Source organism: Eubalaena glacialis, chromosome 6 (genome assembly GCF_028564815.1).
Source record: "Eubalaena glacialis isolate mEubGla1 chromosome 6, mEubGla1.1.hap2.+ XY, whole genome shotgun sequence".
Classification (NCBI taxonomy): domain Eukaryota; kingdom Metazoa; phylum Chordata; class Mammalia; order Artiodactyla; family Balaenidae; genus Eubalaena; species Eubalaena glacialis.
In genome coordinates, this window is record NC_083721.1 from 125,932,642 (window position 1) to 125,948,637 (window position 15,996).

General features: G+C 34.2%; 1 protein-coding gene across 4 annotated transcripts in view; it reads right to left on the reverse strand.

Annotated features, from left to right (window-relative positions):
• Positions 1–3,924: 3,924 nt before the first annotated feature.
• The window catches only part of TRPC1 (transient receptor potential cation channel subfamily C member 1), a 67,989-nt gene continuing 55,917 nt past the window's right edge, over positions 3,925–15,996 (reverse strand). For all 4 annotated transcript variants that reach the window (XM_061193596.1, XM_061193595.1, XM_061193597.1 and 1 more), the window contains 4 exons: positions 12,758–12,933; positions 5,746–5,947; positions 5,252–5,446; positions 3,925–4,189 (listed from right to left, as the gene is read on the reverse strand). In XM_061193596.1, coding sequence (XP_061049579.1) covers positions 3,962–4,189; positions 5,252–5,446; positions 5,746–5,947; positions 12,758–12,933 — 801 coding nt within the window. In that variant the 3' untranslated portion in view covers positions 3,925–3,961. The remainder of the gene's footprint in view (positions 4,190–5,251; positions 5,447–5,745; positions 5,948–12,757; positions 12,934–15,996) is intronic.

Here is a 15,996-nt window from a genome sequence, read left to right on the forward strand (position 1 = left end):
TGAGTCTTCTCCCTTCTTTTCTTGATGAGTCTGGCTAGTGGTTTATTAGTTTTGTTTATCTTCTCAGTGAACCAGCTTTTAGTTTTATTGATCTTAGCTATCATTTCCTTCAATTCTTTTTCATTTATTTCTGATCTGATCTTTATGATTTCTTTCCTTCTGCTAACTTTGGGGGTTTTTTGTTCTTCTTTCTCTAATTGCTTTAGGTGTAAGATTAGGTTGTTTATTTGAGATGTTTCTTGAGGTAGGATTGTATTGCTATAAACTTCCCCCTTAGAACTGCTTTTGCTGCATCCCATAGGTTTTGGGTCATTGTGTTTTCATTGTTATTTGTTTCTAAGTATTTTTTGATTTCCTCTTTGATTTCTTCAGTGATCGCTTGGTTATTTAGTAGCGTATTGTTTAGCCTCCATGTGTTTGTATTTTTTACAGTTTTTTTCCCCTGTAATTGATATCTAGTCTCATAGCATTGTGGTCAGAAAAGATACTTGATATGATTTCAGTTTTCTTAAATTTACCAAGGCTTGATTTGTGATCCAAGATATGATCTATCCTGGAGAATGTTCCTTGAGCACTTGAGAAGAAAGTGTATTCTGTTGTTTTTGGATGGAATGTCCTATAAATATCAATTAAGTTCATCTTGTTTAATGTGTCATTTAAAGCTTGTGTTTCCTTATTTATTTTCATTTTGGATGATCTGTCCATTGGTGAAAGTGGGGTGTTAAAGTCCCCTACTATGATTGCGTTATTGTCGATTTCCCCTTTTATGACTGTTAGCATTTGCCTTAAGTATTGAGGTGCTCCTATGTTGGGTGCATATTTACAATTGCTATATCTTCTTCTTGGATTGATCCCTTGATCATTATGAAGTGTCCTTCTTTGTCTCTTGTAATAGTCTTTAATTTAAAGTCTATTTTGTCTGATATGGGAATTGCTACTCCAGCGTTTTTCTTAGTTCTTTATTTTAGTATGTTGTAGCATTATGTAGTTTTGTCAGGTTTACTGAAGCATAATTTCCATACATTAAAATTCACCCTATTAAATGTATAGTTTGATGAGTTGTGCAATCAATCTTCTCTTCCCACCATATCCTGGTAACCAATGATCTGATTTTGGTTTCTATAGTTTTGTCTTTTCTAGAATGTCATATTAATGGAATCACACAGTGTGTGTAGCCTTTTGTGACGAGTGTCCTCACTTGGCATAGTACTTTTAAGATTCATCTGTGTTACTGCAAATATTTCACTAGTTTGTTCCTGTGTCAACTTGTGTAGGCTGAATTATGTTTCCCAGAATTCTCTCCCATGTATGCTTCTAGGTAGGGTGGGCACAAGACACATTTCAGTGTGAAATTTGGAGGGCAGAAACGGAGCAGCAGCCGTTTGGGGTTTTTTTGCAGGCACTTTCATAGTTTACACACGTTGAAACTTATCTGCTGGCTCAACCTACTGGTGAAGGGCAGCGGCCAGGACTCTAATCATTCCACCTTTCCTTGGCTTGTCCTTCAGTTTCTCTAATTCTGGGCTAGGTGTGTTTAGCAATGTGGCAAAGGGTAACTTCTCCCACAGGATTCCCACATCATCAAGGTTGGAGACAGTGACAAGTGACAAGGGTCTCAGACCGTCCTCATGGGTTCCAGCTTATCCGCATTTCTTCCACCTGACACCTATTTTCCTCTTCCAACAACCTGGTGAACTTCAAGCTCCAGTATTAGATGCAAAAACAACAGCCTCGGAGACTGCTTAAGCAACTCCAACGATTGTGTAATGTCAAATCCCTGTAAACAAATCACTGTACACACAAACATATGTGCCTGCCAATATCCTAGTAGTTCTGCTTCTCTGATTGAACTCTGACTGATACAATTCCTTTTTATCACTGAGTAGATTTCCATTGTATGGATGTACGATTTCCTTACCCGTTCACCAGTTCATGGGCATTTGGTTGTTTTCAATTTGGGATTGTGAACAAAGCTGCTATAAACACTTACATACAGGTCTTTGTATAGACATATTATTTCAAAATATGGTATTTACAAATATAAGAAGAAATAGCTAAAAGAGTCAAATATCATTGCCACCAGAGGCAGGAAGAGGTACAAAGGGGTCTGATGTTGATGCTTTGCATTTTAGACCTTTGTTGCCATAATTTAAAAAAAAACAGTGAACTGTATACTTTAAAAGAGTGAATTTTATGATATGTGAATTATATCTCAATAAAAAGTATAAAAGTATACAATAATACAGTGAACAAACTCTGTCAATTTATAATCTAATGTCAAGTTTTATTTACCTTTTTTCTTACAATATGTTGTCATTCAAAATATACCTCGTAACCTCATGCATACAGTAGGCACTCTATAAATATTTTGATTTAATAATTAGATATTTTTTAGAATGACTAAAAACCCTGATGTAAAATCCCAATTGGGAAGTGCATAATCCCATCATAGACAAAATATATAACTTTACAATAAACATTTTTATAAGAATTTGCCCAAAAAAGGGAACACTTACAATTTGGAAATTAAAAAATAAAAAGTAAAAAGCAAGATGAAACGCAACACTAACATATTTCAACAATGATCCCTGGATCGGTGGTACTTATAGACCAAGGGCTACCTGCACCCTGTGGCCTTAAGACCATCTGACATTCAGTTAAGAAGATAATTATATACATAATAACCTCTTAACTGGAAATGCTGCAAGAATAAATAAGGAATAGCCTGTGAAAAACTGTTAACTATATCCCTCACATGAGCACAGGAAAAAAATTTAAATATATACTTTATTCTCCAATTTAAAAAGTCAATGCTTTTCACCCTAAGCATCAAGAATGAGCCACAAATAAGCATGAAGTCCCGTTTATAGAACTATGTTAAATTCTGTGGAAAATACTTTCAGATATAAGGTCAAGAACCTTAGTCCAAAAATAAAACAAATCCTTGCATTAAAGGGTCTTCCAATGTTTACACAGACAAAACAGGCTGTGACCATATATGACAAAGAAATACCTTCTAAATCCTTATTTTGGGTTAGCTTTATAACTAGGAACATTCACTCCAACTTGAAAAAAAATTATATCACTTTTAAGATAATAAAAAATTAAAAGCCAATAAATACCTAATCTTAGAGAAGTAGCTGTGCAAACTTATAAACATAATCAAATACTCTATAGCTACAAAATGAAAAGTCTACTAACTATATTTTTCAAAAACTATATAATTCTATAAAAATTTAAATACGTGGACTCTATCAATACATGGAAATGTATATATAAAATACTATTAAGTGAAAAAAGCAAAATTAAAAATATAAAGTGATTACAACCATGTAAAAGTAAATATATTACAGTAACAAACATTGAGGTGAATTTAAATTTATAGACACAAATAGATTCAAACATTCATTAGGGCTTTATCTTTGTTGCTTAACATTATAACAAAAGAAAAGAGAAAAAATAGACTACTGTTTTAGGTAAACCTATACTCCTAAACAATAAATACTGAACTATATATGTAAACTCCTAAAACAAAGATTTTAAAAAACAAGACTTCTATATCTCAAATGTACCCTATGGAAGGAGATCAGTCCACATTTGCTGATCTTCATTTTTACAAAACCTTCTGGCAATAGTCACTACAATTCTAACGCTGCCCTTCTTAAGCAGAAAGAGAAAAAAAATTTAAGCACCGTTTAAATAAGAAAACTAAGCAGCATGCTAACAAAATCTATCTACTTAATCTGTTTTATTACTGCAAAAAGCCACAGAGGGTTTTAAAAAAACCAATCATATATACATATTTTACATAACATATATTTATGCCATAAATATTTTAAAGAATGGCTTTTACATAATTCTTTATTTCAATATATATCTTACTAATTTAATTGCAAGTTATACAAATGCAGTCTTTCAGATTTATTATTGAAAATTATTCTCTACGTGATTTAGAAAATGGCTAATTTCTTGGATAAAACATAGCATATTTAGAAGTCCGAAAGCCAAGTAAATCCCTTATTTCATTTCGGAATTTTGACAGATCTTGGCGCAGTTCATTTAGATTTTCCACAGTTGCCTGATCTGTACTTTGCATCTTTTGTCTCATGGAAGTCAAGTAACGATGCACTAAACAGCACATCACTTTTTGGTAGTTCTCATCTCTCTTTTGCTTCAAATTTCTCCATTCCTTCAAAACAAAAAATATGATATTAACAATGTGCATAAAAATATTTAAATGAGGTGGATTTAAAAAAAAATTTACAGATACAAACACATATCTTGTAATGCTTTATTAGACTATATTTTTGCCACTACATGTTACAAAATAATATTTAACACATTTGAAACATGCCATGCATATTTGTTTTATTCATTTACCTGTACACTTACCTTGATTTAAGATCCTTAGTTTATAGTAGGGATTAGCAAACTATGACCCATAGGCCAAATATGACCCACTTCCTGTTTCTGATGGCCTGTGAGCTAAGAATAGCTTTTACAGATGAACCTTTGGTAATCAATTTGATGATGGGGACTACTAACTTTGAACTCCAAATAAATAAAACGTTATTCCCCGCCAAAATGGAATTCCATTCATTAATAGAGCTGTATTATAAAAAAAATATTACTCAATTATTCTCATATGTTTTTCATCAATAAAAATTTTGTGGAAATTTGTTTTCTCTCTTGTTATATTACTACCCACATAAAATCTACAATTTTTTCACAGCCCACAAAGTCTAAAATATTTATTATCCGGTCATTTACAGAAAAAGTTTGCCAGTTCCTGGCTTATAGCAACATGTATTGAATTATTCATGTATTGAACAACTTCCAAGAAGAACCAGAAAAATATGCATTGACTCTAAGAGTCACTCTTATGCTGACAGCCTAGGTATTCTGAATATTTTCCTTGTTTTAAAACTGTGAGATGAGAATTCATGAAAAAAAATCACAGCTCTCTTTCTCATTTTCAATAAATATTTATTGAATCCTTACTTTATGTTAGAATACTATGCTATGCATTAGGGATACAGGAGTGAAAAAAAAAACAAGTCTTAGCCCTTGTTTTTTTTTAAGCTGTTTTGCTAATTGCTTTATAACCACAACAAATTAGTGCAGAGAATGCCCTGTACAAAACAACACAAGTCTTAGCCCTTAGGAACCTGCATATTTACGCTTTAGGAAACATCTGAGATTAGTAATTATTAAAATTATCATGTTGCAGTTCAACCATCTAACTTCTTACCTTTAAGCTGTTCTGCCGTTTAACCTTGCCTTTTGATGTATGAGAGCAAATCCATTTACTGAGGCTACTAATCATATAGCAGATAGTCTTTGGTGAAGGAATGATGTTGAAAGGTGGGGGTAATGTACATTTGTCATCAAAGTAGCTAAGCCACAACTTTGCTCGAGCAAACTTCCATTCTTTGTCTTCATGATTCTATAAGAGGCAAGTGAAAAAGCAACACAGGAAATGAATAGGCATGCACACGTGCACACACACACGGTAGGGCTGGTATGAAGAGATTGTTCAAGATTGTTCAAATGTTTCCACACCTTGTAGGTAAAAATTTGGTTCAAGACTTGCAGTTAATATACATTACTTACATTTTTTAAAAAAATCTATATTTAATTTTTAAATGACACATTCTCAGTTCTTTTAAATCTTTGCCTTATCTACTACATACATTTGGTATGGTCTGAAGAGAATATAAAATTTTTAAAAGAACGAACACTTACTGCTATCAACTGAAAACTTTTATGAAGCATTGCCACCAGCAGCTTGGTAAGCACAATCACAACCACAACATTGTATGTCCCAACAATAACAGCTCCGACGAAGGACTGTAATTCTTCTCCATAGCTAAATCTTGTGACAAAGATTGCCACATGTGCTAAGGAGAAAATATACCAGAACAAAGCAAAGCAAGTGCCGATGAACCTGTAAAGACAATTACATTTCTGTTTAAAAGGAATTTTAAGTTAATTAGCGAAAATAAAGAATTCATTTATATCAACATTACATAAAGAATACATAGATAGCCCAGGAGTAATATTTTATAAAGTAACTGAGGTTGGACCCAACATCACAGATATGCCTTACTTTAAACAAAGAAACAAACTCAAAAGGAAGATAAATTATTCCTGTTTAATCTCTTACTATTTCTCTGTCTTTTCTCAACACAGCAGCCTATGATCCTGTAATACTTAATTAGATTTTGCCACTTCTTCGCTCAAAAACTTCAAATGGCTCCCAAGCTCAACAGCCCGAAGTCCATACAAGGGCCAACAAGGTCCTACATGATCCCATTACCTGTCTTTCTTTTTTTCCCTCCCTTTATTTCTTTCTTTCAACTGAAGTATAGTTGATTTACAATATTATGTTAGTTTCAGGTGTACAGCATAGTGATTCAGTATTTTTGCAGATTATACTCCATTATAAATTATTACAGGATAATGGCTATAATTCCCTGTGCTATACAATATATCCTTGTTGCTTATCTATTTTATACATAGTGGTTTGTATCTGTTAATCCCATACCCATAATTTGTCCATCCCTGCTTCCCTCTCTCCCCTTTAGTAACCACAAGTTTGTTTTCTATATCTGTGAGTCTGTTTCTGTTCTGCATATACATTCATGTGTATTATTTTTTAGATTCCACATAGAAGTAACATTATACAGTATTTGTCTTTCTCTGTCTGACTTATTTCACTAAGCATAATATTATCTAGGTCCATGCACATTGCTGCAAATGGCAGAATTTCATTCTTTTTTATGGTTGAATATTAAATTGTGTGTGTATTTATATGGATTAAGAAGATGGAATATATATATCCCATCTTCTTAATTCATTCTTCTGTCGACGGGCCCTTGGGTTGCTTCCATATCTTGCCTACTGTAAATAGTGCTGCTATGAACATTGGGGTGCACGTATCTTTTCAAATTAGTGCTTTCATTTTTTCCTGGATATATAACAAGGAGTGGAATTGCTGGATCATACAGTTCTATTTTTAGTTTTTTAAGGAACCTCCATACTGTTTTCCACAGTGGCTGCACCAATTTACATTCCCACCAACAGTGTATGAGGTTTCTCTTTTCTCCACGTTTTCTCCGACATTTGTAATTTGTAGACTTTTTGATGATGGCCATTCTGACTGGTGTGAGGCGATATTTTTGATTTGATTTGCATTTCTCTAATAATTAGTGATGTTAGGCACCTTTTCATGTGGCTGTTAGTCATCTGTATGTCTTCTTTGGAAATATGTCTATTCAGGTCTTCTGCCTATTTTCTGATTGTGTTGTTTGTTTTTCGATATTGAGTTGTATCAGCTGTTTACATATTTTAGATATTAACCCTCTGTCAGTCACATGACTTGTAAATATTTTCTCCCATTTTGCAGGTTGTCTTTTCGTTTTGTCAATGGTTTCCTTTGTTGTACAAAAGCTTTTAAGTTTAGTTAGGTCCATTGTTTATTTTTGCTTTTATTTCTTTTGCCTTAGGAGACTGATACAAAAAAATATTGCTATGATGTATGTCAAAGAGTGTTCTGCCTATGTTCTCTTCTAGGAGTTTTACTGTGTCGTGTCTTACATTTAGGTCTTTTAACCACTTTGAGTTTATTTGTGTATATGGTCTGAGGGAATATTCTAATCTCATTGTTTTACGTGTAGCTGTCCAGTGTTTCTAGCACCACTTGTTGAAGAGAGTGTCTTTTCTCCACTGTATATTCTTGCCTTGTTTGTCACACATTAATTGACCTAAGGTGCATGGGTTTATTTTTGGGCTCTCTATTCTGTCCCACTGATCTGTTTTTGTGACAGTATCATGCTGTTCTGATTTCTGTAGCTTTGTAGTATAGTCTGAAGTCTGGGAGGCTTACACCTCCAGCTTTGTTCATTTTTCTCAAGATTGCTTTGGCAATTCAGGGTCTTTTCTGGTTCCATATGAATATTAGGATTATTTGTTCTAGTTCTGTGAAAAATGTTATGGGTATTTTGATAGGGACTGCATTAAATCTGTAGATTGCTTTGGGTAGTTTGGCCATTTTAACAATGTTAATTCTTCCAATCCAAGAACATGGGATAACTTTCCATTTCTTTGTATCATCTTCAATTTCCTACATCAATGTTTCATAATTTTCAGAGTACTGTCTTTCACCTCCTTGGTTAAGTTTATGGCTAGGCGTGATTTTAAATCGGATTGATTTTGGTTTTTTACTTTCTCTTTCTGATATTTCATTATTAGTGTATAGAAACTAATTAACATACACAGATTTCTGTATGTTAACCTTGTATCCTGCAACCTTGTTGAATTCATTTATTAGTTCTAATAGTTCTTTGGGTGGAGACGTTAGGGTTTTCTATATAAAATATGTCATCTGCAAATAGTGAGTTTTACACCTTCCCTTCCAATTTGGATATGTTTTATTTCTTTTTCTTGTCTGATCACTGTGACTAGGACTTCTAATACTTTGTTAAATAGAAGTGGTGAGAGTGGCCATCCTTGTCTTGTTCCTGAATTTAATGGGAAAGCTTTCAGCTTTTCATCATTGAGTGTGATGCTGGCTATGGGTTTGGCATAAATAGCCTTTATTATGTTGAGATATGTTCCCTCTATTCCCGCTTTGATGAGTTTTTATCATGAATGGATGCTGAATTTTGTCAAACACTTTTTCTGCAACTATTGAGATGACCATGTGATTTTTATCCTACCTTTTGTTAATGTTGTGTATAACATTGATTGATTTGCATATGTTGAACCATCCTTGTGACACTGGAGTAAATCCAACTTGATCATAGTGTATGATCCTTTTTACACATTTTTAGATTCAGTTTGCAAATATTTTATTGAGGATTTTTGCATCTATATTTACCAAAAATATTAGCCTGTAATTTGCTTTGTACTGTCTTTGTCTGGTTTTGGTATCAGGGTAATGGTGGCCTCATAGAATGAATTTGGGAGTGTTCCATCCTCTTCAATTCTTTGGAATACTTTGAGAAGGATAGGTATTAATTCTTTATATGTTTGGTAGAATTCCCCTGTGAAGCCATCCCATTCTGGACTTTTGTTTGCTGGGGTTTTTTTGTTTGTTTGTTTGTTTTACAAATCCAATTTCACTTCTAGTGATCAGTATGTTCAAATTGACTGTTTCTTCTTGATTCAGTCTTGGCAGGCTGTATGTTTCTAGAAATTTGTCCATTTCTTTTTGGTTGTCCAATTTGTTGGCATATAACTGTTCATAGTATTCTCTTATGATTTTTTTGTATCTCTGTGGTATTGGTTGTTACTTCTCCACTTTCATTTCTTATTTTGTTTATTTGGGTAAAGGCTGGCTTTTTCTTCTTGGTAAGCCTGGCTAAAGATTTATCAATTTTGTTAATCTTTTCAAAAAACCAGTTCTTGGTTTCATTGATCTTTTCTGTTTTTTATCTCTATTTTATTTATTTCCACTCTGATATTTATTATTTCCTTCCTTCCTTCCTTCTGCTGACTTGGGGCTTTGTTTGTTCTTTTTCTAATTCTTTTAGGTGGCAGATTAAGATATTTGTTTGAAATTTTTCTTATTTCTTGAGGAAGGCCTGTATTGCTATAAATTTCCCTCTTAGAACTGCTTTTGCTGCATCCCTCAAATTTTGGAAAGGTGTGTTTCCATTTTCATTTGTCTTGAGCTATTTTCTGATTTCCTCTTTGATTTTATCATTGACCCATTGGTTTTTTAGTAGCATGTTATTTAGTCTCCACGTGTTTGTTCTTTTCCCATTTTCCTTTCTATAGTTGATTTCTAGTTTCATACCACTGCGGTCAGAAAAAAATGCTTCATATAATTTCTATTCTCTTAAATTTATTAAGGCTTGTTTTGTGGCCTAGTATGTGATCCATCCTGGAGAACATTCCATATACACGTGAAAAGAATGTGTATTCTGCTGTTCTGGGATGGAATGTCCTGTAAATACCAATTAAGTTCAACTGGTCTATGGTGTCATTTAGGAACATTGTTTTCTTACTGATTTTCTGTTTGGATGATCTATCCACTGATGTCACTGAGAGGTTAAAGTCCCCTACTATTATTGTATTACTGTCAATTTCTCCCTTTATGTCTGTTAGTACTTGCTTTATAAATTTAGGTGCTCCTATATTGGGTGCATATATGTTAATGAGTGTAACATCCTCTTTTGTGTTGATCCCTTTATCATTGTACAGTGCTCGTCTTTGTCTTTTGTTACAGACTTTGTTTTAAAGTCTATTTTGTCTGATATGAGTACTGCTTTCCCTGCTTCTTTGTCGTTTTCATCTGCATGAAGTATCTTTTTCTATCCCTCACTTTTTCTGTGTTTCTTTAGCCCTGAAGTGAGTCTCTTGCAGGCAGCATATTGAAGGGTCTTGTGTTTTCATGCAATCAGCCACCCTATGTCTTTTGATTGGAGCATTTAGTCCATTGACATTTAAAGTAGTTATTGATAGGTATGCAGTTATTACCATTTTATTCCTTGTTTTCCAGTTGTTTTTGTAGTTCTCTTCTGTTCATTTCTTCTTTTTGTCTCTCTTGTTGTGGTTTGATGATTTCCTTTAGTAGTATGCTTGAGTTCCTTTCTTTTTGGTTTTTGCATATCTATCATAGGTTTTTGATTTGTGTTTACCATAGGGCTCATATATGTTGTCCCATAATTATATCTACTTGTTTTAAACTGATAGTCATTTAAGTTCAAACACATTCTAAAAGATCTACATTTTTACCCCCCTCACCCACATTGTGTTTCTAATGTCATATTTTACATCTTCATGCTTATCTCTCAACTGTTTACTGCATTTATAGTTGCTTTTTTGTGTGTGTGTGTGTTTCTTTTCACCTATGTACTGGCTTTTTAAAGTGATCTTCAATCCTTACTATGTAACTGCCTTTCCTACTGGTATTTTCCCTTTCCTATAGATTCTTACTTCTTTTCCATTTAGAAAAGACCCTTCAACATTTTTTAGGTTTACTATTGATGAATTCTTTTAGTTTTTGATTGTCTGGTAAGTTCTTTATTTCTCCTTCTATTCTAAATGATAATCTTGCTGGGTAGAGTATCCTAGGTTGTAGGTTTTTTCCTCTCAGCACTTTGAATATATCAAGCCTCTCCCTTCTGGCCCACAAAGTTTCTGCAGAGAAATCTAAGCTGATAGTCTTATGGGGATTCCCTTGTATATGACTGTTTTTCTCTTGATGCCTTTAGAATTCTCTCTTTACCTTTAACTTTTGCCATGTTGATTATGATATGTCTTGATGTGGGTCTGTTTGGTTTCATCTTGTTTTGGACCCTCTGTGCTTCCTGTACCTGGATATCTGTTTCCTTCTTCAGATTTGGGAAAGTTTCAGCCATAATTTCTTCAAATACATTTTTGATCCCCTTCTTTCTCTCTCTTCTCCTTCTGGAACCCCTATTACGTGAATGTTGGTATGTTTAATGTTATCCTAGAGATCTAATGGACTGCTTTTGTTTTTTTGTTTATTTTCATTTGTCTTTCTTTCTGCTGTTCTGATTGGGTGATTTCCATTATTCTATCTTCCAGATCACTTATGTGTTCTTCTGTGTCACTTAGGCTGTTATTCAGAGTGTTTTTTATTTCAGATATTGAATTGCCTATTTTTGTTTGGGTCTTTTTTTATATTTTCTAGTTCCTTGTTAAAATGATCTTTGTTTAGATCAATTCTCTTGATCTGAGTGGATCAAGCAGCCCATGGTCGTGTCTTTTCCCTGGTATTGGCCACCCCAGATCCAGTGCTGCGCTATGGCGTGAAGTGAGTGGGGCCAGAGCATCCACTCAGCCTGGGCTTTGGCACATAGCAAGGTGGTCACAGGAAACCCAGCAGCTGTGCTGCTGTCAAAACTCTGGGCTGCTTCTGGGGTGCCGCTGGAGTAAGCTCCAACAATGGCAGCTGCCGCACCACCTGGGCTACGCTCCAGGACTGGTTGCCCCTATGTCACAAGGACGAGTCTTTTGCCAGGTCCTCGATGCCGTAGATCCAGTGCCATGCTGTGATGTGGAATGAGCAGAGCTGGGGTATCCTCTTAGTTTGGGCTGGGGAGAGCAGCAAGGTGGTCACAGGAAACCTGACAGCACTAGGGCAGACCTCTATCTGCCCTAGCAGGGGGCAAGCCAGTACCTGCACCCCTCATGAGTGGCATCCAGGCTTCTCCAGCCTTTCTATGCACGTGTAATTCTACACCTCTTCTCCATTATTTTATCTAAGAATGTGGGGAGGTATTTTGTCTGCCTCACAACTGGTTGCTCAATTCCTTCCGATACAATAAATTAGAGAAAAAAAATGTTCTTGAAGCTTTAACAATCTCAACCCTAATGACCTCCTAAGAAGTGTTGAAATCTGAGAGTGCTTTGGTTGTAACAATGACTGAGAATTGCCACTGACAATTAATACTTGAAGGGCAGAGACGTGGAACATCTCACAATACATATATAGGGCCCACAAAGAACTGTCCTGCCCAAAATGCTAAGAGTGCACAAAATGCAAGAGTTCCTCTGTTAAGATAGACTGTAGTCGAGGAGACAATGTAATAACTCAGGCCACTAATTATTTAAGATTCTATGTGTAAAGATGACTATCAAATGATTCATGAAAAATAAGTATTTCTTATTCAAAACGTATTTCTTAAAGAAAATTTGAAGTTCTAGTTCTGTAGGTATGAATTCATACATAACACAACAGAAAGACAGACATACATTTACTAAAAATTTAAAAGACACTCACGAATGGAAGGTATCATTGCTTTGCTGTTCACAGAAGATGCCTACACAGTCCTTCTGTTCTTTTGGAGTATAGTCTTTATCATACAGTTGTGTGAGTCCAATTGTGAAAGAAAACAAAACAAGAAGAAACATTCCAAGAAATTTTCCAAAATCTTGTAACATCTGTCCCATTGAAATCTGTGGAATACAGTACATAGGCATTCATTAAAATCATCAGGAAAACAAAATATGAAAAACTAAATGACCAGGCAAGAAAACATATGATCCACAAGGCTACTCCTTTTCTTCCACCTGTTTGAGATATTTCATCACTTTCAAAACATCAAAAATCCAGTTGCCAAACAAAAATGGTACATTCCTTGAATCTGGATCAAGTCTGCAGAGGATAATTTTGCTATGAAGGTAGAGGAAGAGACATAGAGATTTAAGAAAAGGCCTAATTTGCAAGGGATGAAAGGAAAATTCTTTGCTAAAACCTAAAGGGAAATAAATGCTTATATTTATAGTTTCTCAAAGTTTACAAATATAAAACCATTAGGACATAAAGTATTTCATTTGATTTTTGCAACCAATTCTAAACCACTTCCTGAAGAACAGCATTTCCCCCTCTAGGACTGCCCTAATCTCTTTTGCCAAGGTGATCAATTTTCTTTCATTTGGGGTCTATTATAAGAAAATATTATATGTGTTAAGTCAAATGAGAGGGTCTAATACTTATGTGAGTATCTACCATAATTTAGACATGTGTAATGCATCTGGGAGCTTTATTCAAGCCTAATTTCATTCTCCTTTAATACTCTTTCAAATTCTGAGGAATAGGTACTTTTCATAAATTCTTGTTATTTAAATTGGCATACAAATTTGGAGAATAATTTAACATTACACTTTGATCCCGAAATTCTATCCCTAGGAATTTAGCCAACAGGAAGTACACAAAGATGCATTACATACAAGGATTTTCATTGTAGTGCTGTAGAAAAAAAAATTAGAACATCCTAAATGTTGTTGTTAAAAAGAATGAAGTGCTATGTGCTGGCATAGAAAGGTGCCTACAAAACATTAAGTCAAAAAAGCAGGGTACACAACAGTATTAAACAGCTATTTTTTAAAGGATAGGTCAGATATATATTTTCATATAGATAAGGTTTGATATGCACAGGAAATTTCTGGAAGTTTACACAAGAAACCATTAACAGTGCTTATCTATGGGAGGTAGGACTAGGGGTGTGGTTTGAATCTTCTTTGCTATATGCATTTATTACTTTTAAGATACAAAAATTAGTGTTTAGAAATAATCCCTCCTCAAATGTAACCAGGCCAAATATATATAATTAGTGAAATCCAACTTCAAATAAAATTCCGAACTCCCTTGAGCCTGCCAACATAACACACGCCAATCACCGACGATACAAAATAGTAGCAGCAGGCAAGTGGCCAAGCCCCTCCAGCCCACTATAGTGAGCCAGCTAATTAAGTCGAAGAGGTGTGCTAAAATTTTGAGGCACAGCACAAGCTAGTACTCCCGGCGACTTGGAGTGGGGAGGTCCACTATGCCTGACTTTTATGCACTTGACTAGCATGTGGCTCTTTTCAAAATCTTATGCTTCCCTCACTTGGCCCCCTTGCAAAATTCTGATGGAAGAAACAGAAAACTTTTAGAACCAGAAAGCTCAAAATGTGTGAGAAAGAGAAGAAATACATTTCTCTCTTAATCAATGATAGCTTTATTAGGTCACTTTGGAAAGAAATCATTTATTCAGATTGTGAGTGCTTAGAATAAAGCCGTATCGTGTTAGTAGAGAACCTAATAATGTATGACAGTAAGAGTACAATAACTGCTTTAGGTAAGTACAGAAAAGACTGGATTTGAAGAAAATTTAGACACTGTGAGCTTAAAGGTAAATAAAGTTTTCCAAGAGTGACCATGTATGCTGTTATAATTTTAATTTCAAAAATTTAGTCCCAAAGTAAAAGCCTTAATTTAATATTACTGTTTTAAAGATAAGAGTAATTTAATTTCAATATCAAGATGAGCAATATTTAATGAGAACATTACAAACTTCAGGACTTGTTTTTTAAAAACATGATATTAGTTCTTGTATAACATGGAAGAACCAAAATTAGCTACAGTGGATATCGCTGAGGTGAACATTAGCTTGAAGAGCACACTAATGAAACATTCATGTGAAATGCAAACATTAAAAGCAGTAAATTAATTTTAGTCTGAGAAAGATTATAAGGCTCATTTATTTGTAAAAATAACAATCACGCTTTCTTACATGTTTACTTATTTAAAACTACTTAGTAGTTTTAATTGAGAAATATCAACAGTAAGTAATAAAAAAAAGATGGTAGTTTAAAAATTAATACTGAAATTTACACAGAAGTTAACACTAGTACACACAGAGAAAAATATTTTCCTAGTAATCAGAAGAATGGAAATTAAAGAAAACTACTAAGATAGTATAACAAAGAAAGATAGCACTAAAGCTATTAACGTGGTGAACTGTTTGTGTGCTTTTACACTGTTTGTGTGACTGAAAATTAACACATCCTTTTATAAAGAAATAGAAATACTGAGGCACTATAAGAATCCTATCTTTTGATATGTTAATACTACTGAAGATGTATCCTTAGGAAATAATTTAACAGAGGAAAAAACCTCATACACAGAGCACTATGTAGAATAGCAAAAACATGCTAAATGCCTGATAGAGGAAAGAGGTGTTATCATTAGGGTGCATATTAAGTGTTCAATTATAAAAGTGGCTGACAAAAGGGAAGAAATAATAATAACTTCCAGTCATTCTTTTTCCAAATCTTTCTCCAGAAAAACCCATAATTATCTGTAGGAAAGATAATCCATCTATCTAATCAAGCCATTCATGCTCAAGATGCCCTTTATATGTGTCAAAAGAATCAAACTTCTCACACCATATACAAAAACCTGAAACCATAAAACTCCTAGAAGAAAATATAAGCCAGTATGCTCTTTGGTATTGGTCTTAACAATACATTTTTTGATATGTCTCCTCAGGCAAGGGAAACAAAAGCAAAAATAAACAAATGGGACCTACTCAAACTTAAAAGCTCTTGCACAGCAAAGGAAACCATCAACAAGTGAAAAGGCAGCCTACCGAATTGGAGAAGATATTTGTAAATGATGTGTCTGATAAGGGGTTAATACCCAAAATGTACAAAGAACTCAGACAACTCAAACTTCCTGACTCTCTCCAAGCA